Genomic DNA, 27,594 nt, shown 5'->3' with positions numbered 1-27,594 from the left:
AGCCACTGTTCTAGATGCTGCATGGGAGCAGTTGACATGCTTCAGGAGTGGGGGTAGAGGGAAGGGCCCTGATCCTGTTTTCAGCCTTCCAGAGAGAGGCTCAAATAGTACTGATTCACTCAGCAGATTGAAAGAGAGAAAGGGACTGAGGATCATGCCTTATTAAAGGTCTACTGAGTCAGTGGCTTTTCTTAGTGGACAAGAAGGGAATTGTTCATCATTTCAAAGTGCCAAGCCTTTTAAACCACTCATTTTCCTGGAAATTGTCAGTAGAGATTTTGCACCTAGTCTAGCCCCTATAGGTCCATCCCCATTCATATTCCATGGGTTGCAACCCTTGCTATAAATGTATACAGCATTAAAAGTCTCATGGTCCACTGCTTCAGAAAATTGCTGTTTCTTGTTCTAGAACAGACATACGGCATTGTAGTGTTTGACCTTTTACTTGAGTATCCTTAAACATAGTAATATAGAGTGATTTTAGTTTAGAAATGCATTCTCAACAGAATCTATTATGATTCTATTATGACAGATCTTTCTATGTGAAAGACTCATAAGAATTCAACAACAAAAATCATGAAATGTCTCCTGTTAGCCTACTAGCTGCTAGGGAAGATACAGAATTTATATCTGCCCTGACATTATGGAACTGAAGGCTATAGAAGCTTACAATACATACACAAATAATTATACTATACAATAATATAGGATAAATGCATTACAAAGGTGCCCCAAAAAGTACCCTGTGAGGTCTAAGGGAGAAAGTTATTACTAACAGGTACTTATAGGTAACAAGTCTAACAAAAAATCCTTTATGGAGAAAGTTGTTTTAATCCTTTGTGATAATTCATCACTCCTCATTAGCTTATAGCCTAGAGTTAGCTAGACTATGATAGGAAAGGGAAACCTTGTATCATCCTAAAGAGACCTTGGTGTGTAACATAGCACATTCTGGGCAAAGTTATGCAAAATTAAGCCCAGAAAATACTCTTCAGGGATGCACCACACTTATGCCATTCTCCTGAACTGATATAGTAGGCAGCCAATCAATTTTTATTGAATGAATGAATGAATGAGTGGCACATACTTTTGGACAAGCAACTCACTGTGAGTAGTTGGGGATGGTGCCATGATCTGTGTCCTTCATGCTATACAAATGGACTCGATGGGCATGCCAACAACTTTGGCCTTGGTACATGGTGTCAGTGACATGCAGGATGTCATTACACTGCACCTGTAGCTCTCCACCTGCTTTTCCCTCCATGGCCAAGTTGACCCGGATATAGAATGAATCCCCAGAAGTGGTCACTTTGTTTTCTATGTCCTGGACCAGTTTCTTGTAACCTGGCAATAATGGTAAGAGAAGAAAGAACAATAAAAATGTGAAAGAGCAGTGACACTGTAGACTGGAGGCTAGAGATGCTAGAGAAACTGAAGAGAACTCAACACTCCAGAGAAAAAGATGGTTATAGTTGTTTTCCTTTGTGCTCAGAGAGGACCAAAATGTGTCTGACTGTGATTGATCAGACCAAGATGAGCTCAGAAGGCTCTACCACAGGTCAGTCACAAATAGTCCATGTGATCATTTGGAGTGGGGATGTTTCTAAACTTGAGCATCTCACATAATCATAGTATGAATCATAGCTTTAGGGATAGAAAGGACCATAGAGACTGTATAGTCCAAACCCTTCATTTTTCAGATAACAAAAGTGAGGTACAGAGAAATTAAATGACTTGCCCAGTCACACATTTAGTATCAGAGGTGGGTTTTGAACCAAAGTCCTTTCATTCTAGAACCAATATTCTTTCTCCTGTTCATTAGAGTTGGGATCAGTAGAAGGATTTCTACTGAAATGGGCAGCTAGGTGCCACATTGGATAGAGTGGTGAGCCTGGAGTCGGGAAGTCCTGAGTTCAAATTTGGTCTCAGATACTTACTAGCTGTGTGACCCTAAGTCACTTAACTCTGTTTGCCTCAGTTTCCTCATCTATAAAATGTGCTGGAGAAGGAAGTGGCCAACCACTCCAGTATTTTCACCAAGAGAACCCCAAAAGGGGTCCCAAAGAATTGGACATAGCTGAAAAAGACTAAACAATAGAAAAAGGATTTCTAGCAACCTTGATTGCCTATGTGGACTAAATCTTGGCATGCTCTAAATTCTGTTTCTGACTCTAAAGTTGAGTGGGGAGTAGTGAGTGTGCAATGACCAAAGGAACAGAATCTTATGAAGAATAATATCTGGAAGGTAAAGGGTAGGAAATAGGAGTGTGGTAAAACTTTGGGAGGGAAATAAGGGATTGAAAGGAATATATACCCTCCATGTTGACCTTCACAGATAGGCAGCAGAAGCCATTCACCCTCTTGAGAAGCCCTATTGCCTGCTCCAGGGTTGTGTCCTCCAGAATAGCCTTGAATGTGATCTCCTTCGAGTCATAATCCACCTATGGATGAAGCCAGCAACACTTAACCTAAGAAGACAGCTCAAGTGTGCAAGAGAATTTACTAAATGTAATTCAGCAAATATCTAAGTGCCTACTATGTGTGAGGTTTTGCACTATTAACCATTACTAGTACAAAAATGAAAGGTGTTTTGTTGCTATTGTTGTCCTCTAAGGGTCCTTTGATGTTGGCTTCTACCAACTCCCTGATTCAGGGGTGATTCAGAGATGATGGCCTGTTAAAAAAAGGCAGCCTGTCTGCCCAGCTGTTCACACATCCTTAGCCATAGCAGAACTCAAACATGAACCATACCTTTGTTATGCTCTTCGCAGGGTAAGAAATAGCAGGGGCCTAAGACTTCTGACTGCAATCATTCTCGAGTCTCTAACACAAGCATGTCCAAGAGAACAGTGAAGAGCTTAGATGCTATTTTCAATAACACTACTGCTGTTGACTTTGTGACTCAGAGCCATCATCACTCAAACTCATTGGCATTCTATAAAACCAGAAACTCAGGCAGTTCACAGGACAACCCACACACTGCAGTTTCCAAAGGAAAAAACAGGCATGTCCAGAGAAAGATGCTAAAGAACGATAGACCCCTGGAGCCATATTGCTCTGTCACCTAAAGGTCTCATTAGGCCCCTCTCTTGCTTTTCTTCTCAAATAACTAGCTGTCAATTTCAGCATAATGGACCATCCTTTAGCAAACACCAGTCCAGTGCTTTTATCTACTGCCTGCAGAATAGGAGAAAAGCTGATATCCTTCTATAGACCACTAGAAACAGCTGCTATCTTCTAACCTCATAGTTTAATTGCCCTGTCTCAATGGTTATAGTAATGAGAGAAAGGGCAAAATGGAGGCAATGATGAAATTCATTTCATCTGAAATTTTAGGATAAAGGACCAAGACTGGTAGAAGTATATCTATCAGGGACAGGGGATAACTCTGTTCTTCATTCAGACCCTTGGCAGCAACTTAGCTGCTCCAGTATAAAACTAGCTATTCTTCCTGATGTGACAAAATCCAACTTCCTTGCCATTATTTTCAAAGCAAAGCTAACCCCTGCCACAGCTTGTCCCACAGCTGTCTCCCATTCCAGCCTTACTTAATTCAAAAATCTCTCAGACTCACAGTGTTCATCAGAAGAAGTAACAGAAATGGAAGTAAGTAATAATCTATACGGGCAGCTAGGTGACCCAGTGGATAGAGTACTGAGCCTGGAGTCAGGAAGACCTGAGTTCAAATAGGGCCTCAGGTCTGTGTGACCCTGGGCAAGTTACTTAACACTGTTTGTTTGCTTCCTCATTTGTAAAAATGGGCAAAGGAAATGGCAAGCCACTCCAGTATTTTTGCCAAGAAGACCCCAAATAGGGTCAAGAAGTGTCAGACATGATTAAACAACAACAAAACTAATCTATGCACGGATGTCTTTAAACATAAATTTTATAATTCAATTATAACTTCTCTTTCAACGGGAACCCACCTCTGTAAGTCTGAAGAAAGACAAATAGGCGCACGCTCGCGCACACACACACACACACACACACACACACACACACGCAGAGGGAATGTGCCAATCAGAAAATAGCATGCTAACAATTCAAGTATTGTGGAAACACAATCAGGATAACACAGGATTTAGCAGCTTCTACATTAAGGGACCAGAGGGCTTGGAATATGATATTCTGGAGGGCAAAGGAGATAGGATTACAGCCAAGAATCACCTACCCAGCAAAACTGAGTATAATCCTCAGGGGGGGGGAGAGAGGGGAAATGCGTATTCAGTGAAATAAAGGACTTTAAAGCATTCTTGATGAAAAGACCAAGAGCTGAATAGAAAATCGACTTCCAAATACAAGACTCAAGAGAAGCATGAAGAGGTAAACAGGAAAGAGAAATCATAAGGGACTTATTAAGGTTGAACTGTTTAAATTCCTACATGGAAAGATGATATTTGTAATTCATGAGACCTTTGTTAGTATTAGGGCAGTTGGAGGGGAAAAATTAAATGTATAGATAGATTGATAGATAGAGGGCATAGGGTGAGTTGAAGACGAATGGGTGATATCTGGAGAATAAAATTAAGTGGTGAGATAGGATAATACTAGGAAAAGGAGAAAGGGAGAGGTAGAATGGGGTAAATTATCTCACATAAAACAGACAAGAAAAGGCTTTTACAGTGGAGGGGAAGTAGGGGAAGGTGAGAGGGAATGAGTGAATCTTATTCTCATTGGATTTGGCTTAAGGAGGGAATAACATATACGCTCAACTGGGTATGGAAAGGTATCTTACCCTACAGGAAAATAGGAGGGAAGGGGATAAGAGAGCAGGGGGGGAGATGATAGAGGGGAGAGCAGATTGGGGGAGGGGGTAATCAGAAGCAAACACTTCTGAGGAGGGACAGGGTCAAAAGAGAGAATAGAATAAATGGGGGGGGATAGGATGAAGGGAAATATAGTTAGTTTTTCACAATGACTACTATGGAAGTGTTTTGCATGACTACACATATACCATACAATAACCTGTATCGAGTTGCTTGCCTCCTCAACGGGGGTGGTTGGGTAGGGAGGGAGGCAGAAAATTTGGAACCCAAAGTTTTAAAAACAAATGTTTAAAAATTGTTTTCACATGCAACTGGGAAATAAAATATACAGGCAATGCGGTATAGAAATCTATCCTGCCCTGTGGGAAAATAGAAGAGGAAGTGGATGGGGGGGGGAGATAGAAGGGAGGGCAGATTAGGGGAAAAGGTATTCAGAATGCACACTGTCTTGGGGTTGGGTGAGGGACGAGATGGGGAGAAAATATGGAACTCAAAATCTTGTGGAAGTGAATGTTGAAAACTAGAAATAAATAAATTAATGGACAAAAAAAAAGTTCCATGAAAAAAGAAAATAGCGTGCTCCTTCTTCCCCACTCAGATCTTTTATAGAAAAAGAGGAAGATCCTAATGCTTAGAAAGCACCAAAAACTTCTAAATCAGCAACCACTTGGGAAGGAACAGCTTGAGACTTCATACAAGAAATAAGTATGTCCAACAGCAGAGGAGAGGTGTCATGTAAAGGAGTAGAGGAGTGAGGCTGAGCATGGAACAAAGTGAGTAGATGACACAGATTGCTGGTACTACAATGAGGGATGCCCCATGGGGTTCTTGACAACAACCAGATCCATACAGAACCATCAGAGACCTAGGGGACACCAAAGCACACAGATCCAAGGAAGAAGAGCATGAGTGCCAGAGAATAGACTAAACTGGTCATGAGACCCAGGATGACAGCTTAAGAGGCAGAGGAAAGAGCTCTTCTGATTGCTTTGTTAAGGATTTTCTGTTCATCATCATCTCTTAAATAAACTTGTCTTATGTTCAAGTTCCTTATTAACTCAATGTCTGCAGAAGACCCGAAAGGGCCCTTTCAGAGAAATATTCTTATGTTCCCAGGAGAAACGCAGGAGGAGATGAAATGAGCCATAGAAATTATTATTCAAAAGAGGATCCCAAGATTGAACCTGATCCATAAGGACAGCCTCACACTAGCATTACACACTTGATGTACTCTCTATATAAATCTACATATGCCCATATGCCTAGCTATTTAGATAGCTAGATAGGCAAGTAGATTGACAGATATAAAACCAAATAAAAGAGACTTAAATATTATCTAATGTTTTGGGTTATCTACAGTACTATTTCCTCTCCATACATCAGAAAATCAGGTTATTCACACAGCCAGAGATCAGATGACAGACATACATACCATCATGATCTGGGTGCCAGAACGCAAAGCCATCTCATCTGCTGTAGAGCCGGTGGTGACACGGTGAATGAAGATGCCTGTGTGATTTCCACCAATGATGCTGATTTGATCCAACAAGGAGTCACCCTGGAAGGCCAGGGCTGTTACCTGACTCAGGATCTTCCGGGCAGGACGTCGACGCACTAGAACATTGCTGAATGAAAAAAAAAAAAGGATTTTTCTTCCTTGGTACAAGCCCTGCCTAGATGCAAATCAAGTTGGTCTCTTCAGGGGCCTGCTGGCTTTAGGATTCTGCAATTTCTACCTCCAGTGACCTACCAGGTAGCCTGAAATACAAGCCTGCCTTAAAGAGTCTATCATCTCACTTGCCCTACCTATATAGAGAATACAATCGGGAGTTCTTCCCTTTATCCTGCCTCCTCAACTCCATGACAATAAGAGTCCTAGAAACTCACCTTTCTGGGGGGCAGGGACTTGGGGGAAATACCTTTGGGACACTCTCCATTCCAGGAAGACCTACTAAGAAATATAGAACAAGTGAATAAAGACCAGACTAGACCAAGATGGAGACAATCATACCTGAAAAAAGATCATAGGATTATATAACTAACATTGGATGGGACCCCAGAGTCCAACTCCACCAAGTCCTCTTTTCTGTCTTCTGTAGCTCACCCAATCTGCCTTCTCCCATAGGATGCCAAAACACTAGGAAGAACTTCTTATGGCTTAGAACAACTGCTGATCCATACCACCCTGGAGAAATGAAAATGGTGCAGGTCCTTCCCCTGTCTCCCTAAGACATTGGACAACGTGGCCAGGAAGCCAAAAGAAATGAGTTCTAATCCCAGTCATACCACTAACCAGCTTTGTTATTTTGATTAAATCACTTAGCCTATTTATATCTCTATTTCCTCTCCTGTAAAATGGGCTTAATGATGTTTAAGGAACCTCCTAGCTTTAAAATTCAGTGATCTATGGTTTTCTCACAAAGCTTCTAGCATCCTTAAAAGTCCAGTTTCTCTGGTCAATGGGGCTTACTAATTTGATGGTGCACTAGCACCACCTCGTGGCCATAAGGATGAATCCCTGATAGGCAGGTGCTGGGGAAGAATACCAGAAATGTGATGATCTTTCCACCTCACAGCAGTTATACCTTGGTTGGCCTTAGACAGTGGTGTGCTGTTAAATATTTAACAATCATCTCCCTAACTCCCTTGTCCCCAATACAATCAAGAAATATGTACTATTAAAGTTTAATCTGCACTATTAACATTTTCTCCACTGATTTCTTGAATATAGACAGTCAATTAAATAATAAATTAAGTCCTGATTGGAGCATTTGCTGATTTCTAAGGTGTAAATGCTCACACTGAAAATTTAACAATTGGTTGTCTGTCTCTGGTAGGAGTGGAATTCAGCACACCACTGCCCTTAGATCATTAGAGGAAACTATCATGCTGTCTTACACGTTACCCTTTAAATCACAGGGGTGCTATAGGGGTCATAGGATCTGAGAAGGGACCACAAGCCATAAGATTAGTCCAACACACTCATTTTGCAAATGAGAAAGCTGAGACCCAGAGATTGTGACTTACCCAAGGCCACATAGGCGACTGAGTTGAGATTTGAACTCATGTCTGCTACTGTCAAGTTCAGCCCTTCAAGCTAAATACTCTCTCCAGGCCTCCTAATGATACTGTGTGCAAACTACCATAGAAATGTAAACAATTATTATTATGTCTTATGTCCTGAATTTCCCATGTCCTGCTGAGGACTCAAGCTTATTGCCCTCCTTCAAAGAGCGGAAGGACAAGTTTTTCCAGAGCCAGAGAGAAGATATCAGTGGCACAGAATGCTAGAACCAAAGGGAACCTCAGAAACTATGTAGCCACATAGCCAAACCCTTCACTTTACAGATGAGGAAGCTGTGGGCTAGAAATGGGAAGTAACTCACCAAAGTCACATGGTTGGTAATTGGTAGGGTCGGGGTTTAAATCAAGATTGTCTGACTCCAGTTTATTTCAGGGACAGAAACAGAGACAAAGAGAATAGAACTTGTGCTATCTGTGTACAGATTTCTCAGCCTGCCAGTGAAGAGAAAGAAAGAAAGAGAGAGAAAGGAAGGAAGAGAAAGGAAGGAAGGAAGGAGGGAAGGAAGGAAGGAAGGAAGGAAGGAAGGAAGGAAGGAAGGAAGGAAGGAAGGAAGGAAGGAAGGAAGGAAGGAAGGAAGGAAGGAAGGAAGAAAGAAAGAAAAGAAAAGAAAAAGAAAGGCCAGTAAACAGAATCATACTACATGAAAATGAATTTTAACATAGATGACATACCAGAAGTACTGCAATGGAAAGAGTGCTGGGTTTGGAGTCAGGGGGCTTGAATTCAAATCCCAACTTTGCTACTTACTATCTGTTTGACTTTGGGCAAATCACTTAGAGTCACTCCTAGATTGAAATCTTTGCTACTGTGATTTAAGTTAAACTCTTCTAGGTCAAGGGTGGGGAGGGCAGCCACAGGGACCATGTCCCTGAAAGTCCCTTCTCATTACTCTCTTAATCCAAAAATGATCTGGCATCATGGGAAATTGCCTGGCTAACTGGGGGAGATTATCCAACAATGGTTTTACCTACCTCCCATGTCTACCACCTCATAGTCCAGTTCTATGTCATCTATCTTCTCTCCTGAAGAGATGCCAAAATCTTTATGGAGAAACTCCTGGGAGCTGCTACAGAGAAAAAGGAATTGGGATTTCAGAGTACTTCTCCCCAAACCAGAGAGGTTTATTATTATCATTATCATCATTATTATTATCATCTACACAACATGAAAGGTTTTCAAACTATAGAGATCTAACAGAGGTAGTCAAAATAATGTGCTAACAGTATGAGTTACATATCATCCCTGTGATCCTGCCTTCTACCATAGAGGTCCCAAAGATGCTTTCAGTGAGTCTATAGAAGATGAGTTTATGTCTATATATTTTGATTTAGTTACAAAAACATCACTATTTTGTCCACTTTATAACTGTCCAAACAACATTAAATATAAAAGAATAATAGAAAGACAGTGACTTGTTCCAGAAGCATTTCTAGCTGAAGTCCATTGAAAAAGATAAGAATGGGATTACATTACATTTGTCTAATATTTTACAGCTTACAAAGTATTTTATTCACAACCCCGTGAGGTTGGTAGTCTCCCTCTGCACACTTTCTTGTAGCTGTGTTCCATCACACCTACAATCTGCCATAAACAACCCAAAAAAGACATGACATAGTGACCCCTAGCCTTCCTCAGCCACATACCTTAGAGAAATGGGGTCTTCCTGGAAGTCCTCAGTGACTCGCTTATGGAGAGATTGCTTGCAAGGAGGGACGGGGCTGCTGGAACAGAAGCTTCCCATCAGCCCCTGGTTTGAGGCAGCGCTCAGATCTGGCCAGTGCTACCCAGGTAAGCATGGCAGAGGGTAAAGATCAGTGGTGTCTCTGCACATGTCAAGAAATACTTACCTTCCTATTGCACATGTACTCAGGTTATACTTAAATATCAAATTACATTGATAGTCACATTTGTACTCATCTATGCTCAAGTAACAGCTACATTAGAAATTAAACCTGTCCTTGAATTGTGGATATCTCATGTACTCTGAGTTCTGTACATTTGCATATAGATGCACACATGCACTTAAGAACCACACACACAATATAAATATACCTTTCCCCAAACACCCTGTCTCTCAAGCAAGACCATGTAATGTCCTTCCTCCATTCTCCCCTCCCTCCTAGACCAAGATGAGGTAGAAGGAGGCTAAAGGACAGTTCTTTGGAAGGATGTTAACTTTAGTAGCAGTTTCATGTGCCCCAAACACAAGTACTGCCTCTCCTCACCCCTTGATAGGGTCTCACGGCAATGCTTTCCCTAATCCCTGTCTCTCTGAATTCCTGGACACCATTATAACCTAACAGAATTGGACTACCAAAGAAAGCAAATGTTTACCAGTGATACAGGAGGGGAAATCATTAGTGGCTTGAGGTCCTGTAAACTTCCCAGAAGCCTATTATTCCAAGCACTCACCTAAATTGTTTGGTGAAAATTATCCTACATTGTCCACCAATGAAGTCAGGGATGGATGGGCTTTTAATGCCCTCTAACTAGAAGCAAACTCAGTCTCTGAGAAAGCAGGAGAATGAGGGAGGATCCTAGTACCTCTGTGGAGCTTACACAGCTGAAGTCACTGTCCTCCTGAGGATTGATGGCGTGCATCCTTATGAGCCTCTGTTTCCCCCACTTTGAAGGTTCTCCAGCATTCTCTTTGGTCTGCCAAAGAATGGAATAGACAAGCTCATTGGTTTCAGGGTGTTTATCTTGGATGCTCTTGTACTTCTAGTCAAACTACCCCAAGCTGTTCTCTCACCCCCTTCCTGGAAACACCAGTTCTTTCTTCTCATATCCTGAGAGTCCTCCTTGGACACAATCAATGAGGCCCTGGCACATCCCCACCCCTGAGACAACCAGAGACTGGTTTGCAACTGGATTCCTAGATTTTATTTCCTTTGGGAGGGAGCGGGAAAGAATCAAAATCTTATGCTTTTCTCTAACCTAGCTCTTCTAGATCATGTGATAGAAATGGCACCTCAGATACAGACTAAAGTAGTAAATTATTCATCTATATGTGATTTGCATATAATTCACATGGTATTTATTATTAAAGGTCAAAATGGGAGCCATAGTTCAGATTGGAAAAATTATTTGTTGGACACACGTATCCAGCCTCAGATTTGGCTCTTCCCCATCCTCATCTTTCCCAAGCCAAGGTAAGTACAGTGACCTCCCTCCCTCTTAGCATTCCAACCCTCTTCCTGTTCCTCACCACAGGCACCGCCTTCCTTACCTCACTCATTGGTTCTGCCTGTACCTTTTGGAGTTGTTTTCGCAGTTCACAGACCTCTTCGGTTAGCTCAAACACTTTTCTTCGGAGGGAGTCTTTTTCTGTCAAGCTGTGCGAAATGTCCATCTGGGCCAGATCCCTTGCACTGTATGCCTATGGGAACCCAAGAGATCAGGCATCACCCAGAAGCAGCGTCCTCTGCCCATGGGGCAGGCATAGAAAAGACAGCTAAAGCTTGGAGCAACTCCATAGGAATTAATGGCTTTGTATAATAATTAATGGCCTTGGATATTCTGGAATTTAATTAATTTGTACCATCATTTGCATTTTGGAATCAAAGAACTTTTAACTCTAAGTCTAGAAGTTTAAAATAATTCAGTGCTACCTATTTCAGTTTCAATCAAATCACTTGAAATATGGAACAGATTTTCAACAAAATATTAAGGCATAAAGAAGGGCAGAGGAGTCAGGGTATAACAGTGGTTGATGGGAGAAAGAGCTTGAAAATACCCTCTTCCTTCCTGAGAAAAACTGTTCCATAGCTCCTTTGGGGGTGACTTCCTTTATCAGCTTCTCCAAATCAGGAGCAAGCTGGAGCCAAGATTAGAGTGGCAAGTTTTACAAAAGTGGGGGTACATTGGGTGGTCTCCCTCCCTCCATGTCCCCCAGGAAGAAAAGCAGTAAGCTAATTACATTTCTTTTTCTAGCCCATCTAGGTTCTAGAAATGAAACCAGATGAGCTGAAAACTGATGAATTCCAGTACAAACATTTTCTTTCATTCCCAGGGGATACCTGGTCTCGCTCCTTCCGGAGTTCTACCACCTGACTTTGCAGGGCATTCATCTTCTCCTTGTAGAGTTCAAAATCCACCTTGATTTTTTGGAACTGAAAGAGGGTCTGCTCTTTTTCTTCCAAGTACTGATCCAGAGTAAGAAAACAGACAAGTTACTGATATCAGCAGGGGTCTGGGTGGGGGACAGGGGTAGATAGAGGAGGTTAAATGAAAGTAGAATCTTACATAGTATTACTATTCAATTTTTAAAATGTCGAAGTTGCTAATGGCTTCTCTTTTCCTTACACATTTACATGAGGTGGTTAATTTCTATGTATTTGCATCATGTTTATTTAATATCTCAAAATATAAAACTTTTCTTGCCTTTCCCCCCAAAATTCCCCAGCCTCTTTCTTCTCAGGAAGGAAGTTTCCCTTCCTTGTTAAAGTCACTGATTCAAGGTAAGCAAACCCAGCCCAACAAAGAATTAGTTGGCTTCCACCTACATACAAATAGCTTGACTACCCAGAAAGTCCTGCTTCCATACTTACCAATGTGGGCATATCTTCGGGAAGGGCAAAGGTGGTAGAAGATAGAGAGGATGTCAGTTACCTGTTTGCGCTGCTTCTCAGCAGTGACTGCTCTTTCCCTCAGGGAGTGGATGCGATCCACCAGTTCCTGCTTGCTATCCAGTGCCTCATCCAGATTCTGTTCCAAGATGTCCTTCTCTACCTGGGACATGGAGAGGTCAGCGCGGAGTACTGCAGCCCAATGACCCCCACCTTGCCCAAAGCCTACCTCCCTAGGGAGCAGGGAATATTGCCAATAGTAAAGTCCTAAGAATGTCATTATTTCATTCAGGGCAGAAAAAGAAATAATATCATGTAAATTAGTATAAGCTTACAGCCCAAAATTTAAAAGGAAATAAGCTATGGGAAGGTTGTGTGCACGCGCATGCGTGTGTGTGTGTGTGTGTGTGTGTGTGTGTGTGTGTGTGTGTGAGAGAGAGAGAGAGAGAGAGAGAGAGAGAGAGAGAGAGAGAGACAGGTATAGTTTATAAAATGTTGCACTTGACCTGAGTTCAGATCTTATATCTAACACTTACAAGCTGTGTAACCATGTGGCTTCCATGTGGCTTTCATTTAACCTTTCTGAGCCTTCATTGACTCTGTAAGATTACAAATTTGGTTGTACATATACATATATGTATATATTAGGCAGCTAGGTGGTACAGTGGATAGAGAGCTAGGCCTGGAGTCAGGAAGACCTGAGTTCAAATCTAGCCTCAGACATATACTATCTTTGTGACCCTGGGAAAGTCACTTAATTCTGTTTGCCTCAGTTTCCTCATCTGTAAAATGAGCTGGAGAAGGAAACAGCAAATCATTCTTTGCCAAGAAAACCCCAAATGGGGTCACAAAGAGTTGATCATAACTAAAAATGACGGGACAACAACAATGACCTCAGAAAGGATCATTGATCTAGAACTGGAAGGGACCTTAGAAAACATCTAGTCTAGCCACCACATTTTACAATCAAGGAAACTGAGGCTCAGAGCCATTAATTGACTTGCCTAAGGTTATATAGATAAGTAAGTTCAAGAGGTAAGATTTGAATCTAGCTCTTCTGACTCCAGAGCCAGAGCTCTTTCCAATACATTTGAGTTTTCTCTTGTGGAAGTTATGGATAGGTTTCTCTCATGCAATTTCTCTCAGTAGAGCAAATTCCCACGCCAATGAGATGCAAGTCCTACACACACACACACACACACACACAGCTAACAAACACCTCAGGCTCAATTTTTTATGGTCCAAGGGACACAGATCAAGAACGATGTTGGAATCTATTGAACTTAACCATTCTCATATTACCAAGTAAAGAATAGCAGTTTCAACCTTCTCCATCATGTGTCATGTAGGGATACTACACAATATGTTCCCATATGCCAAGAGTTCCGTGCCCCAGCATGTTCCATGTTCTAGGCCACCCATGACAATATTTAACCAGTCCAACCCTGATGGTTGGGGTCTACTCACCTGGCTGAAAGTCAGAGACCTAAGTTTCTCATTCTCCTCCTTGAGCCTATTGACCTCTCCTTCTTGGAGTTCCAGGTTAAATCTGTCTCTAGACTCACGCTCACAGCAGGAAGTCATCTGGACCCGCTGTAGCTCCTGCTTCATTAGATACAACTGTCCAAGATAGAGAAGTATAGAGATCAAAACCTTGGCCTCCATGATAGAATGCAGTTGGTTATAAACAATCACTTGGCCAGCCCTGAAGAATAGAGCTCTTTCCACTCACCTTGAAAAAAAAAGTTTTTCAACTAGACCAGAAATCATTTGTATTGTTTATTCTCCTTTAATAATGATAGTTATAAAATTCAGGAGCCTTCCCATCATAGATATGAATCTTTTTAGGGGTGTCAACTAATGAATAGTCTCAATTCCCCGTGACAAGGGCAAGATATTCTTTGCTTTGTCTTGTAAGTGAAGCACAAATATTATGCAATTGGACTTGAGACCACTGTTAATGCAATCCATGAGTCCTGATGAACAACTCGATTCCTTCTACTCACTTACCCATTGGTTACCAACCAGCATTGTTATGATAAATGATGTTAGACATCACCTAGTAGCTCCCAAGGTTTGTAATACAAGGAATTATGGAATCATGAAAATGTCAAGAAATGATTTGAAAGGGGATCAGAATAGTGCATTAACTTGAGAGCCACCTCTGATAATACATTGTTGTTCAGATACTCAGTTGTGTCTGATTCTTTGTGAGCCTATGGACCACACTGTCCATGGAGTTTTCTTGGCAAAGATATTGGAGTGGCTTGCCATTTGCTTCTCAGTGGATTAAGGTACACAGAGGTTAAGTGACTTGCCCAGGGTCACACAGCTAGTAAGTGTCTGAGGCTGGATTTGAACTCAAAATTTGAACTGATAATATACTGCCTACTTAATTCAAACATATTGGAAATAAGTTATATGTGAATGCTTATGGCTTTAGAGACAGGATGGCCCCAGAGTCAAGAACACTTGAATTTAAGTCCTGCTTCTGACAAATACTGGCTGTGTGACCTCGAGGAGATGACAGCTTCTCAGTGGCTCCAGATCTCTAGACCACGCTGCTGCCTTCTTATCTGTGATGCCTTCTTCCCTGGGATGCTTCTATACTACCAATGGATGTGGTGCAACTGAGAGAAAAAGGAAAATTGTTCCAGTGAGGCATGAAGCAAGTGCCTGTATATTTATGGGCAGAGTCCATGAGTTTGCTCTTGGGACCAAGCCAAGAGACTACACCTTGTACTCTTTCTTACAATAACAGATCTGTCCTTCCAGTAAATATCTCTAGGCTGGGGGGGGGGGGCTAAATCATACTTGGAAACTGAGGGACTTTAAGCTATAATCTCAGATATTATTTGATCCTAATTAACTCATTTCTTTTCTTGGGTGCCCTGATTATCAACCTGTGCAAGGTAAGACTACTGAAGCATTTATCCATTGGTCTGTAGATTAACCTGTACCCTCTGTACTTTGAGCAGGAAGGAACCAAGGATAATCCAATGGAAATTTACACCACCTAATTTGTAGAGGTCAGTTTGGTGTCCTGGCATTCTTTTAAGATGAGGGTGTGGCTACTTCTAAGCAAGTTGGGCAGATTCTTGCACTGTCAAGCTTCCAGGAAATGAAATATCTGAGTATGAGGGATCCATGATAGGGTTTGCAAGAATGTGGAACAAGAGCGGATCACAGCTATTAATGTCTTGGTGGGGTCAATTAGCAGTAAAGGGCCTTTTGTGTTGACTGCAGCAGAAACTAGGAGTCGTAGAGGTAGGTGATTAATTTATGCAGTAGGAAATGAAGAAAGAGACAATGTGTGTAGGGGGACAGGAGAAGGAATCCCTTTCAGGCACAGATTCTTTTAGTCACACCTCACTTCAATGATTCCATTCTTGTAAAATGAAAAATGACAGGTAACCTTTCTGATACCTAGCAAATAGGAGGAGATCAAGCAGCTCTATATCAAGACGAAACTTGTCCAATCCACCAAAACTCGAGTCTCTTTTCATACAGTAGATACTTAATAAATGCTTTTTGAATTTAATTAAATTTTATTTTACAGCTTAAAGTTGGCCTTTATTAATTCAGTCTCTTCTCTAACTTGATTTCATCTTCTCCCAAAGCTACCATAATTATTGTATTATCTGTTTTGTCTCCCCTTATTAAAGTTTTTTCTTAATTTTATTGTCAGTTCCAAATTCTCCCCCTGCACCTCCTTCTCCACCCATTGAGAAGTCAAGAAATATGATACCCATTACACATATGAAGTAATAAAAATATATTTCCGTATTAGCCATGTTGGGGGAAAACCAAGAAAAATAAAGAAAGTTTTAAAAATGCTTCAATTTGCACTTAGAATTCATTAGTTCTCTTTCTGGAGGTGGATAGCATTTTTCATTATGAGTCCTTTGGAATTGTCATATGGGATAAGGCTCTTGAAACCAGAAACTGGATCTACCTTACTCTATACCCTTAAGTAAGAGTCCCTGTACTCAGATATTCAAAAGGCTGGTTGATAGACTTGGGAAGAAAAGTCTTGGAGCAGACTGACTATGTAGGTAAATGCATGACTTTGAATATATTCTAAGCTCATTATCAAGTCTTTCTTTATTTTCCATTATTTTGTATTATCTATACCTTTTCCCCTCCCTTTGCCCATAGAATTGAGAGATGGCATGATCTGTGGCTAGTATTTAATTATCTGAGCCATGCTGATGGCTTATGCCTAGGGTAAGAGATCTGATGCCCTTAGTGGGTGAGTCCAGGAAAATGGAGTTGTGAACATATCCTTAGATGACAAAGGTCACAGAAGAGAGAACAATAACATTTTGTAAAAACACACAAACAGGGCAGGTAGGTGGCACAGTGGATAGGGCTCCAGTCTTGGAATCAGGAGGACCTACGTTCAAATCTGGCCTCAGACACTTGACACTTACGAGCTGTGTGACCCTGGGTAAGTCACTTAATCCCGATTGCCTCACAAAAAACAAAAACAAACAAACAAAAAAACCCCCACAAACCAACAAACCACAAGATAAGAGTTGGTGTGAACTCTCTCTTCCTCACCTCTTCCTGCAGACTCTGGCAGCGGGAGATGGCCAGGTCCTTGTCCTGCAGAGCATTGGTGTACCTCATGGACAAGTTGTACATCTCATCCTTCAGCTTCAGCACCTGGTGGAACTGGGTGCTGACTTCCCTCTTCATGCGGTTGTGCTCGGCTTCCATGTCCCTTAGGCTCTTATTCTGGGTCCCCAGTTTACACAGTTGTTCCTTTAGCTTATGGCAATGCTGCTGCAGTTCCTGGCTTTTCATCTTCTCCTGTGACAGCTCCTGCTGGAGGCTGTTGATGGCTCCAGCCAGGCATTCAGTCAGCTTGGAAGTATCAATGAGGCCTAAGGGAAAAGTCATTGAGTGGGAAGGAGGCCTTCTTACCTGACTTTGGGATTCCCGTGCAATTCCCTCTATAATCTGGCCTCTGCCTACTTCCTTCTTCAACCTCATCTCTGGCTACTCCCCTATATAAACCAGGGCTTCAGCCCAAGTGATCAATTCCCTTTCTCCCCTGATCCTCCATCCCCACCCTACCACCTTCCATGCCAGTTGTTATTCTTAGCTATGTTCACTCTCTCATGGGATCTCTGGACAATAAGTCTAGAGCTAGAGCAGGTCACTAGACCACACTCCTATCTTGTTATCTGTGATGCCTTCTTCCCTGGAATGCCTCTCTACTACTAAGCCCACTCTGCATTCCCTTAGGATGTGCTTGCCTGGGTTCCTTTCTTTTTGTTTTCAATGTGGCTCTTAGGGAGACAAGAATAGACATCTCTAGTGTCTTTTCCCTTTACCCTTCTCCAAGGGAGACTTTAATTACTGCCCAGAGGGAAAAGAGGAGGTTGGGGCTAAAGGTAGGCTTTGCTCTCCTCAGTGAGAGGGTACTGGGATAAAATTATATCTTTCTGTTCTTTTAAATAGTATTAGGCAAGGGGATACCATTTTTAGGTTCAAGCTAAACTGATTGAAAGGAAAGGTCCAAGTTTTACATCCAAGGCCTGACTCCACCAGATACCAGTAACACGATGAGCACAAATAGCAAAGAAACCCATTTATCCAAGTTGATAGTAAAACAGAAATCAAAAAGTGTATGTATGAGAATATGTACATGCTGCATTAAAAATTAGTATTAATGACTCCATTTTGTTTTTATCTACCATTTTGTGAAGTTAAGTTTCAACTCCATGTAAGTCACCTGATTTAGGAGGTTTCACAAGAGGCATCTGACTTAAAGAATGTCACAAGAATACCCCTCTTCCTCTCACTGTGGTATCTCCCAACCCCTTTTCCATCTGTGAAAAACCAAATGTCTCAATCTATATAACCTTATGTCTCCTGTTTTTCCCTCCAAATTATATATTAACTATGAGAAACCAAGTTTCTGGGTCCTTGGCTACTAAGACCCTTGGACCTGGTTTGTTTTGCAACCACATGCATTGCTAAATAAATTGTTGCCTGGACGTAATTCCTCGATTTCTTTATCCTACCAAAACATACAAAGTGAAGGAGTTCTCCCACTGGGAGTGAGACATCTTAGCTGAACAAAGAGAGAGAGTGTCCCTGAGCTCACTCAAGGGTAAAATTCTCTGAAATCTCTAGTGTAGCAATCTGAGGATAGGGATATGATGGAGACTGCCAGCTCCTGTCACATCATCTTCTTCCCAGAGTTTCTCTCTTCAGAGACCTGCAGAGAGGTTGGCATTGTGTATCTTCCAAGCTGGAAGCTAGAAGAACCCAGGATCTCCTTTGACCTCTCTTGATCTCTCCATCTTTTTCCTCCCCTCAAGCAGACATGGGGCATTGATCTCTACCAATAGATGAGGGTCCCATAGCAAAGGGCTTTGAAACTCAAGTTATACATGATGCTACTTCTCCTGGTTCTCCTCATGTCAATCTGTTTCACTGTCGCCTTTGTTGGTTATTCATCCATGTCTTGTTCCCTAACCATGGGCATCCCTAAGGCTCTGCCCTGCGCCCTATTCTCTTATCTCTCTATTCTCTCATTTGGCGACCTTATCAGCTCCCATGGGTTCAATCACCACCTCTATCTAGATGATTCCTACATCTACTTATCTAGTCCTAGTAGTCTCTCTCCTGAGCTCCAGTCCCACAAAATCAACTGCCCATTGAACATTTCAAACTGAATCTCAAACATATGCCCAAAACAGAATTTGTTATCTTTCTTTCCCCTCTTTCCAACTTTGCTATTATTGTTGAGAGTACCATCAATCTCAAAGTCACCTAGGCTCACAAACTCATTCATCCTTAACTCCTCATTCTCACTCACCTTATATATCCAGTCTGTTGCTAAATCTTGTTTTTACCTTCACAACATCTCTTACATATGTTCCTCTTTCTTCACTCACAGGGCTCCAGTCCTGGTTCAGGCCCGTATTGATTCTTACCTGGACTATTGCAACAACCTATTAATTAGTCTCCCTGCCTCAAGTTTCTCCCCACTGCAGTGCATCCTCCAATCATTTACCAAAGTGATTTTCCAAAAGCATAGGCCTACCCATGTCATCTCTCCTCCTCAACAAACTCCAGTAGCCCCCTGTTACCTTCAGAATCAAAAATAAAGCCCTCTATTTAGCATTTAAACTTTTCATTATGTGGCCTCTTCCTACCTTTCCCAGGTCTTTTTACACTTCTTTACATTCTATGATCCAATGACCCCTTAACTCTTGTTATTTCTACCTTTACAATATCTCTCATATATATCTCTTTCTCTATATTCATAGGAAGGAAAGAAATAAGCATTTATAAAGTGCCTACTGTGTCAAACACTTTACCACTAATGTGCTAAGTATTTTACAAATGTTACCTCATTTGATCCTCACAACCCTGGGAAGTAAACATATTATCCTATTTCACAGTTAAGAAAACTGAGGGAGAGAGCCATTAAGTAATTTGCCCAAGATCACACAGTTAGCAAGAATATAAAGTCAGATTTGAGACTCAGGTCTTCCTGAGATCCAGCACTCTATCCACTCTCTCATTAGAAGGGCAGGGGTTGTTTTCACCTTATTTCGTATCCCTAGTGTTTCATACAGTGCCTAGTGCTCAGCCCTGGCACATAGTAAGGGCTTAATAAATGCTTATTTACTGACTCAGTGATGGAAACAATACTAGTTATTTGATGCCTGAGCCCCTAGCTAAAAGTAATTTTTCCCATCTAATATTTCTTACAAGGAATTATGCAGGAGAAACAGCATAAAAGATGAAAGAAAATACCATTTAAAAAACATTTACAACAAAGAGAGTAAGGGATAACAGATGGAAAACCCGAGTGTAGTGTTGATATCCTAGTGATGTTAAGAGAAACTGAGGAAGGCCTCCACCATGTTAGGTGGAGTCCCTGGAACTTGTAAGGAAACAGACAAAAGTCACTGGAGATGGGCAATTTTAAATAGATTGTGATCAGCATTATTGATCCATTTCATTATCATCTCAGATTCTATGATGGACTGGAATATGGGCAGGATCAAATAGAGGGATATAGAGATATCTCTTTTATTTCTTAGAGTGGCTCAATCTTGAAATCAGCCTAGATAGAATGACTAGACACATTCAGTTCCTCATATCTGGGTCTATCTCAATCCCAGTTCACTCTCAAGACCCGCCACAGAGAGCAGCAAAGTTACTCTTTTCCAATTTCACAGGCCACTTACAAATTATCAAGCTTCTATCCTCTCCTTGAAAGATACAAACTGCTTTGTTCTGCTTCCAAGGACAGCTGCAAGAAGTTTATAATCCTGCCTGACTGTCTGCTATTTTTCTTTTTTATTTTACACTTATAAACACGAGTAGGAAATGGCTTGTAATCGGAGCCTGCTTGGTTAACAAAGGATATTGTCAAAGAAAACTGTCAGTCAGCAGATGCCTCCTCCTACCACTGCTCAGTAACAATAAAGCTTCTTTATATTCTCTAAACTTTGAGAGCTGGGGAGTTTTTTCCATAGTTCATTACCTAAGAGATTCTAAAACACAAGCTGTGAGATGTCATGAGCTTAGCACTTTGTCTGAGGCATCTAGATCTCTCATTTGTTTCTTCTTTTTTTTTTAAACAGGTAAGACCCTTTACTTCTAATTCTGTTCAGGGCTGTTTCTGTTTTGGATTGGCTGGGTCCCAGAATTAGAATCCCATTCTGCTGTGTTTTGTGCCAGCTGAATTCTTACTGGAGCCTTGTTTTTGTCTTCTGTCTGGGCAGGTTCCTGGAAGTGGAATATGGGAGGAAGAATCTTGTTTAAATCACCTGCACTCAAAACAATATGCCAGGTTTAGAAGTATAGATTGTTGTTGTGCAAGGCATGACCTGCGTTATTTGCCTATTCCAGACCAAGTGTGTATGTCCCTTTAAGGGGATCTGCAGAAGGTTTTGAAGCTTCCACAGACTCAACCCTGGGGGCAATCATTAGCCACCAGGCTGCCTGCTGTGAACGCATCACAGTCTTGTATTAATGACTCAGAAGGTATAAGTGTTGCAGATTAGTATACTCCTCTGTGGCACTTTATCCTCCTTTCTTGAGGTGTTTTATGAGTCATCTATTGCAACTCTGACTCCCACCTTCCAAGAGCCTGTGTAGGGGCAGAGGCTAAGCCTCTCTCTTCACCAGCGTGGGTGGTGAGCTAAGAGCAGAACTCTAACTTCCACCTCAGCAGGATCCTCCTGAAGGCAGAGGGCCACCTTGGCAGCTATTATGGCCATGGGCTGAGCTGTAAGTGAAAGAAGTATTTGAATAAGCCTTCCCCTGTTTTCCCATAGATATGTGACAGGGACAAGTCTTATTTTTAAGTGAGTTACAGTTTCCTCTAAGGAATCTCCATTGTCTTTGTGATTCCTTATTCTCTTAAGACTTATTTTATGGACAAGCAAAGGGGTAACCTCCCACTAGATAATTTCCTTGAAGGAGTAACATTTGATCTCAATATTTAACAAAAAGGAAACATAAATGCTTACAACACACAGTGCTAAGCGAAAACAAAAATGGGAAGCTTTCTTCGAATGACACACTACGCCTTGCAACGGCACCTCTATTTTTTTCTTCAGTCTCTGCTTTTAAATGTGAAAATTTATAAATGCCAACAAAAATTTTCATTTTTCTTGCTTTTACCTATAAATCAGCAAGATGGTGGAATGGATAGAACATTTGGCCTGGAGTCAGGAAGATCTGAATTCAAATCCTGATTCAGACATTTGCTAGCTATATGATTCCGGGCAAACCACTTAACCTCTGTCTGCCTCTTTTTCCTCATCTGTAAAATGAGAATAATAAAAGCTCCTAGTTCAGAGTTGTTGGAAGTATATAATGAAATCATATTTGTAAAGCATTTTGCAAACCTTGAAGTGTTATTTAAATGTCTGTTTGTACATGGAAGGATTGGTTCAGTCAGGACAAAAAATTATATTAAATTTAGTTTGAGCCAGTTTTATAATGAAAAATAACTTTTAGTAGGAAGCTTTTATGATTCCAAACTGGCTGGTATTTGAGTCCAATTTTGAGAAATTTAATTTATTCTTTTCATTATGATATGGCTCGTCAAAGTAAAAAAGGATAATGGGAAATAAACAAAGAGAAAACTTCTCTGTCATTCCTGAAATTTATTGAAGATAAGATGAGGCCAAATTCAAAACTCCACAAGAGGTAAAAAAAAAAAACCAACAGGCATGAGCTTTGGAATACAAATGTGAAAATTAAAATGAGAATAAAGATTAAATGAAGTTTTCTGGTTTTATTATTATTATATATTATTATTATATATTATTAATATATATTATATTATTTATTATTGTTAGTTAGGAATTAAGAAACGTAAATATTTTCAGCCAACCTGGTAAGGGCTGATCCTTAGAAATAAAAACTATTTTGTTAGTCACTTTTTTATAGTTTTACTACCCCCAAACATTACTAGAAGCTTCTTAAGTTACCTCTCTACTATGCTATATATCTAATCATACTGATTTATGTTACATTTTCAAAATGTACATTCCAGCTTGAAACTTTCTTCTGTTTTCAGGTACACAAAATCCTATTTTTTGCAACAATGTATTGGGAACTTTACTTTGAACCAATATCCTCCAATACCCCAAAATTAATAAAACTTCTAAGCATTTATGCTGAATCTCATAAATGTTAGTGCTGTCAAGCAGAAAAAAAGGCAACATTCATCCACTTTGGGAAATAATTGTCTAATATTTCCATGTGCACAACATGGTATTTCTAGAGTTATTTTGGCTTTATTATCCAGTCCTAACAAAAACACAAGAGACATTGGGAAGTCAGAAATCTTATTTTTTGTCTATCAAAAAGTCTTTGAGAAAACCTTAAGAAAGAAACCTTAAGGAAACCTCAAGTATCTTAAACTGAAAAGCAAATTGAAATCATGAATGACCCTATGTTCTTATGGAAATTCATGATCCTCTAAAAATGGTCATTAGAAAATTGGTTTTATATTCTAAAATTTTAGATTGTCAAAGGCTATCTGAATCTTTCCAGTTTTTATGTCTAACAATGGAGATAAAGAGAGTTGCCTCTTTGAACCAAGGTAACAATTTTAGACCCAGCCTCCATTTCAGTATAGATTTAGCAACACTGCCTACTCTTAGTCTGTTTTTCTTCCCTTCCTAATTTTTAAATCCTTTTAAAATGTTTTCATCACCACCAGCATCCTTCTTTTCACTACAATGAATAAGGTTTCAAGATTTCACAAAAACTATCTGAGAGCTGTATATTTGGTTCTATCTCTCTTTCAATGAAACATTATCTTAGTAGGTTTATTATCTGGCAACTTGCCTTTGCTTTTTTCATTTTATTTTGTATATTTGATTGAGGAAGTATCTTGTAGTCAGAATCCACTTTCTCCATTGAGACTTTTTCTAGGGCAAACTGACTTCTCCTTGCTTTGCCATGGCTTATAACATCAATAAATAATTGTTTTTATTGTTTTAAATTCTAACATGTAACCCAAACTTAGAACAGTGGGTCTTTTGGGGGGTTTTTTAAACGACAATATAGATATGAGCATCTCTGATTAGACAATTTCCCTCTATACAAAAGATATTTAAGGACTTTTCTCCCTTCCCACCACATATGGAAAGATAGTAATTTATAGCAGTTACTGAGAATTATTTTCTTCCTAAATTCATTCAAATTGTCTAGGCAGCTAGAGCATTGGATTTGGAGTTAGGAAGTTCTGAGTTCAAATCCAGCCTTAGACTCTTACTAGCTGTATGATCCTGGGCAAATCGCTTTGTGCCTCAATTTCATCTGTAAAACAAGGAAAGTGATAGCACCTATGTCCCAGGGTTATTGTGAGGGTAAAATGAGATGATATTAGTAAAGTGCTTTGCAAATCTTAAAAAGCGCTATTATTATTATTGTTGATTTTTCTTAAACTAATCATTAGATAGTGCCACCTTTGAAAAAGGTGTTCATTAGAATTAGGAATACTTATTAAAATGTAAATAAGTTGTTTACATAGTATATAAATGATTAATTTGGTGATTTGTTGCCTAGAATCAGAATTCTACAGCCACCACCTATTCATGCAAACACATTTTTGTTAACGCACAGATCTATGAAAAAAATTTCATTAATTTCAAAAACTCCCCTTTGACAAACCTAGTGGACCTTTTTCTGTTTGTTGATGGGTCCCATCAGAAAGACAATGCTGAGTCAGTCTGTGCAGGCTACATAGTATGTACTCTGTCAAATATCTTTACTATTCAAGTTGCTAAGTCTGATTGCTCACTCAAGCCATATATATGCTTGGCTTCATCTACATTCTGTTAGGAGTTTCTTCAACAAAAATCTGATTTTCAGAAATATTTAAAACAAAGCTGCTATATGAGTCCTAGATTGTATTTTACTGCCTTGATTTTTAAAGGATTGGAATTTATGAATTGTGATATAAATATGTCAAAAATGTTGGAGAAAACAGATTAAGGAGTAAAACTCAAAATTAATATACAACAGAGCTACTTAATGTCAATTTAATCTGCTATACAATATGAAATTAAACCTCCAAAAACAAATTGTCTTTGTTGTCTAGGCATATCCATAAAGTGGAACTGCAAATCTTTTCATTAACATATCAGACTTTACAGAAAAATAGTGGTAAATTATGACTGACTTTTCAATTTCACCCTCTTAACAGCCTAAATAGAATTTTAGATAAAGGTAATCAGAGTTTACATTCAATGTTGCTGTTCTAAAACATAAGATGATAAATCTGTAGACTATATTAGGCCATAATTGTGGTAGTAAATTGCATATGATATAGACCATATATATGTATATGTTCTCTCTCTCTCTCTCTCTCTCTCTCTCTGTTTCCTGCAAGATACCATCAGTCTTGGTACTCCAATTCATCACCACCCTTTGCCCCTCTGATTGGAAAGAGGAGTTATAAACTCCAAAATCTGTATTTAAAAAGGGAGCTTGGGGCAGCTAGGTGGCACCAGCCCTAGACTCAGGAGTACTTGAGTTCAAATCCATCCTCAGACACCTAACACTTACTGGCTGTGTGACCCCGGGCAAATCACTTAACCCCAATTGCCACCCCCCCCCCAAAAAAAAGAGCTCAACTCAGACATCTCCTCATTTCTTACCTGGTTGCACTGTTCTGGTATTTCTCTAACTTCTCCATAGCGCCCCAGCATCTGATTCCTTACTTCCTCTCCCAACAACCCAGTTGCTGCTTCTCAAGCTTCCTTTTGAGTGTTGTCTTCCCCCATTAGATTATAAGCTCCTCGAGGGCAAGAACTCTTTCTTTTTTTTGGATTTGCATACTCAGGGCTCAGCACATTGCCAGGCACATAGCAGGCACTTAATAGTTACTGACTATTGACTATTTACTATTAAGTATGGGTCCTAATTAATGAAGTTTTGTGCCTACATCCTTGATCAATCTGGAAGTATCCAAAATGAGAAAATGCATTAGAAAAATAAAATGTAACAATATACAAAAGCAAAGTAGTACAGCAAAATAGTACTACTATTTGATGAATCCAAAGATCCCAGCCACCAGAGTAAAAATTATTTAACAAAAACTTCTGGGAAAACTGGAAAGTAGTCAGGCAAAAGTAAGTATAGACCAACATCTCACACAGTATGCCAAGATAAACTCCAAATGGGTACATCATAAACAAATTAGAAGAGCAAAGAAGAAATTACCTGCCAGATCTATGTATAGGGGAATAGCTTGTAACAAAACAAGAGTTAGAGAAGATCACAGAAGGTAAAATGAATAATTTTGATTACATAAAATTAAAAAGCTTTTGCATAAACAAAACTAATGTAAGTTAAAATTAAAAGAGAAGCAAGTAATGGGAAAAAATCTTTGCAGAAAGTTTTTTCCAATAAAGATATCATTTCTAAGATATGTAGAGAAATGATTCAAATTCATAAGAACAAGAACCAATTCCCAATTGATAAATATTGAAAGAATATGAACAGGTAGTTTTCTGAGGAAGGAATCCAACTTATCAATAGGTACATGAAAAATGTCCCAAATCATTACCAATTAAAGAAATGCAAATTAAAACAACTGAAAGGTTCCACCTCATAGTCACCCCATATGCAAAGCTGACAAATAGGGAAAATAACAAATGTTGGAGTATCTACAGAAAAACAGGCATATCACTGCACTATTGGTGGAACTATGGGTTGGTACAGCCATTTCGGAGCACGCGTACTGTTTAACTCAGCCATGTTACCGCTAGATCTCTACTCCAAAGAGATACAAAGAGGAAAAGGATGTATATGTACAAAAATATTTACAGCAGCTCTTTTTGTGTTGGCAAAGAACTGGAAACTAAGAGAGAGCTTACCTTTTGGGGATGATTAAATAAATCATGGCATAGGAATGTGATGGAATATTATTGTACTGTAAGAAATGATGAAGGCAACAAATTTAGAGAAGGCTTGGAAAGACCTGTATGGAATAATGCAGGGTGGGTTAAGTAGAACCATGAAAATAATATAGATGATGACTACAACATTGTGAGAGAAAGTAATTGTGAAAGACTTAAGAACTCTGAGGCAATAATCAGTCACTGAGCCAGATGATTCATGCTCTTCCCTTCTTGGCAGAAAGGTGATTCAAAATTCAGCATAAGGCATTTTTTGAATGACCAATGTGTGTATTTGTTTTCCTTGACTATTTGTTATTTGTTATTAGGGATGACTTTGGAAGGTTGAGGAGGAGTTAGATACCAGTGGGAGGTGGGAGGCTGGGGGTAGAGGTATTGATATGAAAAAAAAAATGAAGAAATGAAAGGAAAAAAAAGCAAAGAATCAGAAAAAACAGAAGAGAGTAGAAGAAATTCAGAAGGGGATACAGACAAGCAGCACAGTGCTGAAAATACCATGTTAAGTTGGATGTATCCTTTTTTTCAAAAAGTTATGTGTAATAGAAATTTATGGTATCATTTATATATAATACTCTGCTATTCTTTGTATATGGAAGTGCTCATATTTGTTGGTGTTTGTAAAATTCATAATAAACATTAAATTTTAAAAAGATGATAAACAAGCTATTTTCTGGTTTATGGTGAGCCCTATCATCTTTTTTGTAAGATCTCACATCATCATTTTAACTTTATGTCTGCTAATGTTTCTCATT

At 39.8% G+C, this 27,594-nt stretch overlaps 1 protein-coding gene across 1 annotated transcript in view; it reads right to left on the bottom strand.

Annotated features, from left to right (window-relative positions):
- Nucleotides 1–27,594, bottom strand: part of CARD14 (caspase recruitment domain family member 14) — a 52,115-nt gene that overhangs the window by 17,380 nt on the left and 7,141 nt on the right. The window contains exons 3-14 of the mRNA XM_021000782.2: nt 16,983–17,308; nt 13,887–14,039; nt 12,463–12,582; nt 11,871–11,996; nt 11,081–11,230; nt 10,396–10,506; nt 9,495–9,631; nt 8,823–8,917; nt 6,654–6,717; nt 6,199–6,391; nt 2,315–2,441; nt 1,107–1,344 (exon numbers count right to left, since the gene is read on the bottom strand). Coding sequence (XP_020856441.1) covers nt 1,107–1,344; nt 2,315–2,441; nt 6,199–6,391; nt 6,654–6,717; nt 8,823–8,917; nt 9,495–9,631; nt 10,396–10,506; nt 11,081–11,230; nt 11,871–11,996; nt 12,463–12,582; nt 13,887–14,039; nt 16,983–17,308 — 1,840 coding nt within the window. The remainder of the gene's footprint in view (nt 1–1,106; nt 1,345–2,314; nt 2,442–6,198; nt 6,392–6,653; nt 6,718–8,822; nt 8,918–9,494; nt 9,632–10,395; nt 10,507–11,080; nt 11,231–11,870; nt 11,997–12,462; nt 12,583–13,886; nt 14,040–16,982; nt 17,309–27,594) is intronic.

This window comes from Phascolarctos cinereus, unplaced genomic scaffold (assembly GCF_003287225.1).
Source record: "Phascolarctos cinereus isolate Bilbo 61053 unplaced genomic scaffold, phaCin_HiC Scaffold_5;HRSCAF=322, whole genome shotgun sequence".
In the NCBI taxonomy this organism is placed as follows: domain Eukaryota; kingdom Metazoa; phylum Chordata; class Mammalia; order Diprotodontia; family Phascolarctidae; genus Phascolarctos; species Phascolarctos cinereus.
Note: the sequence above shows the minus strand (reverse complement) of the source record. Positions and strands in the feature narration are given on the sequence as shown.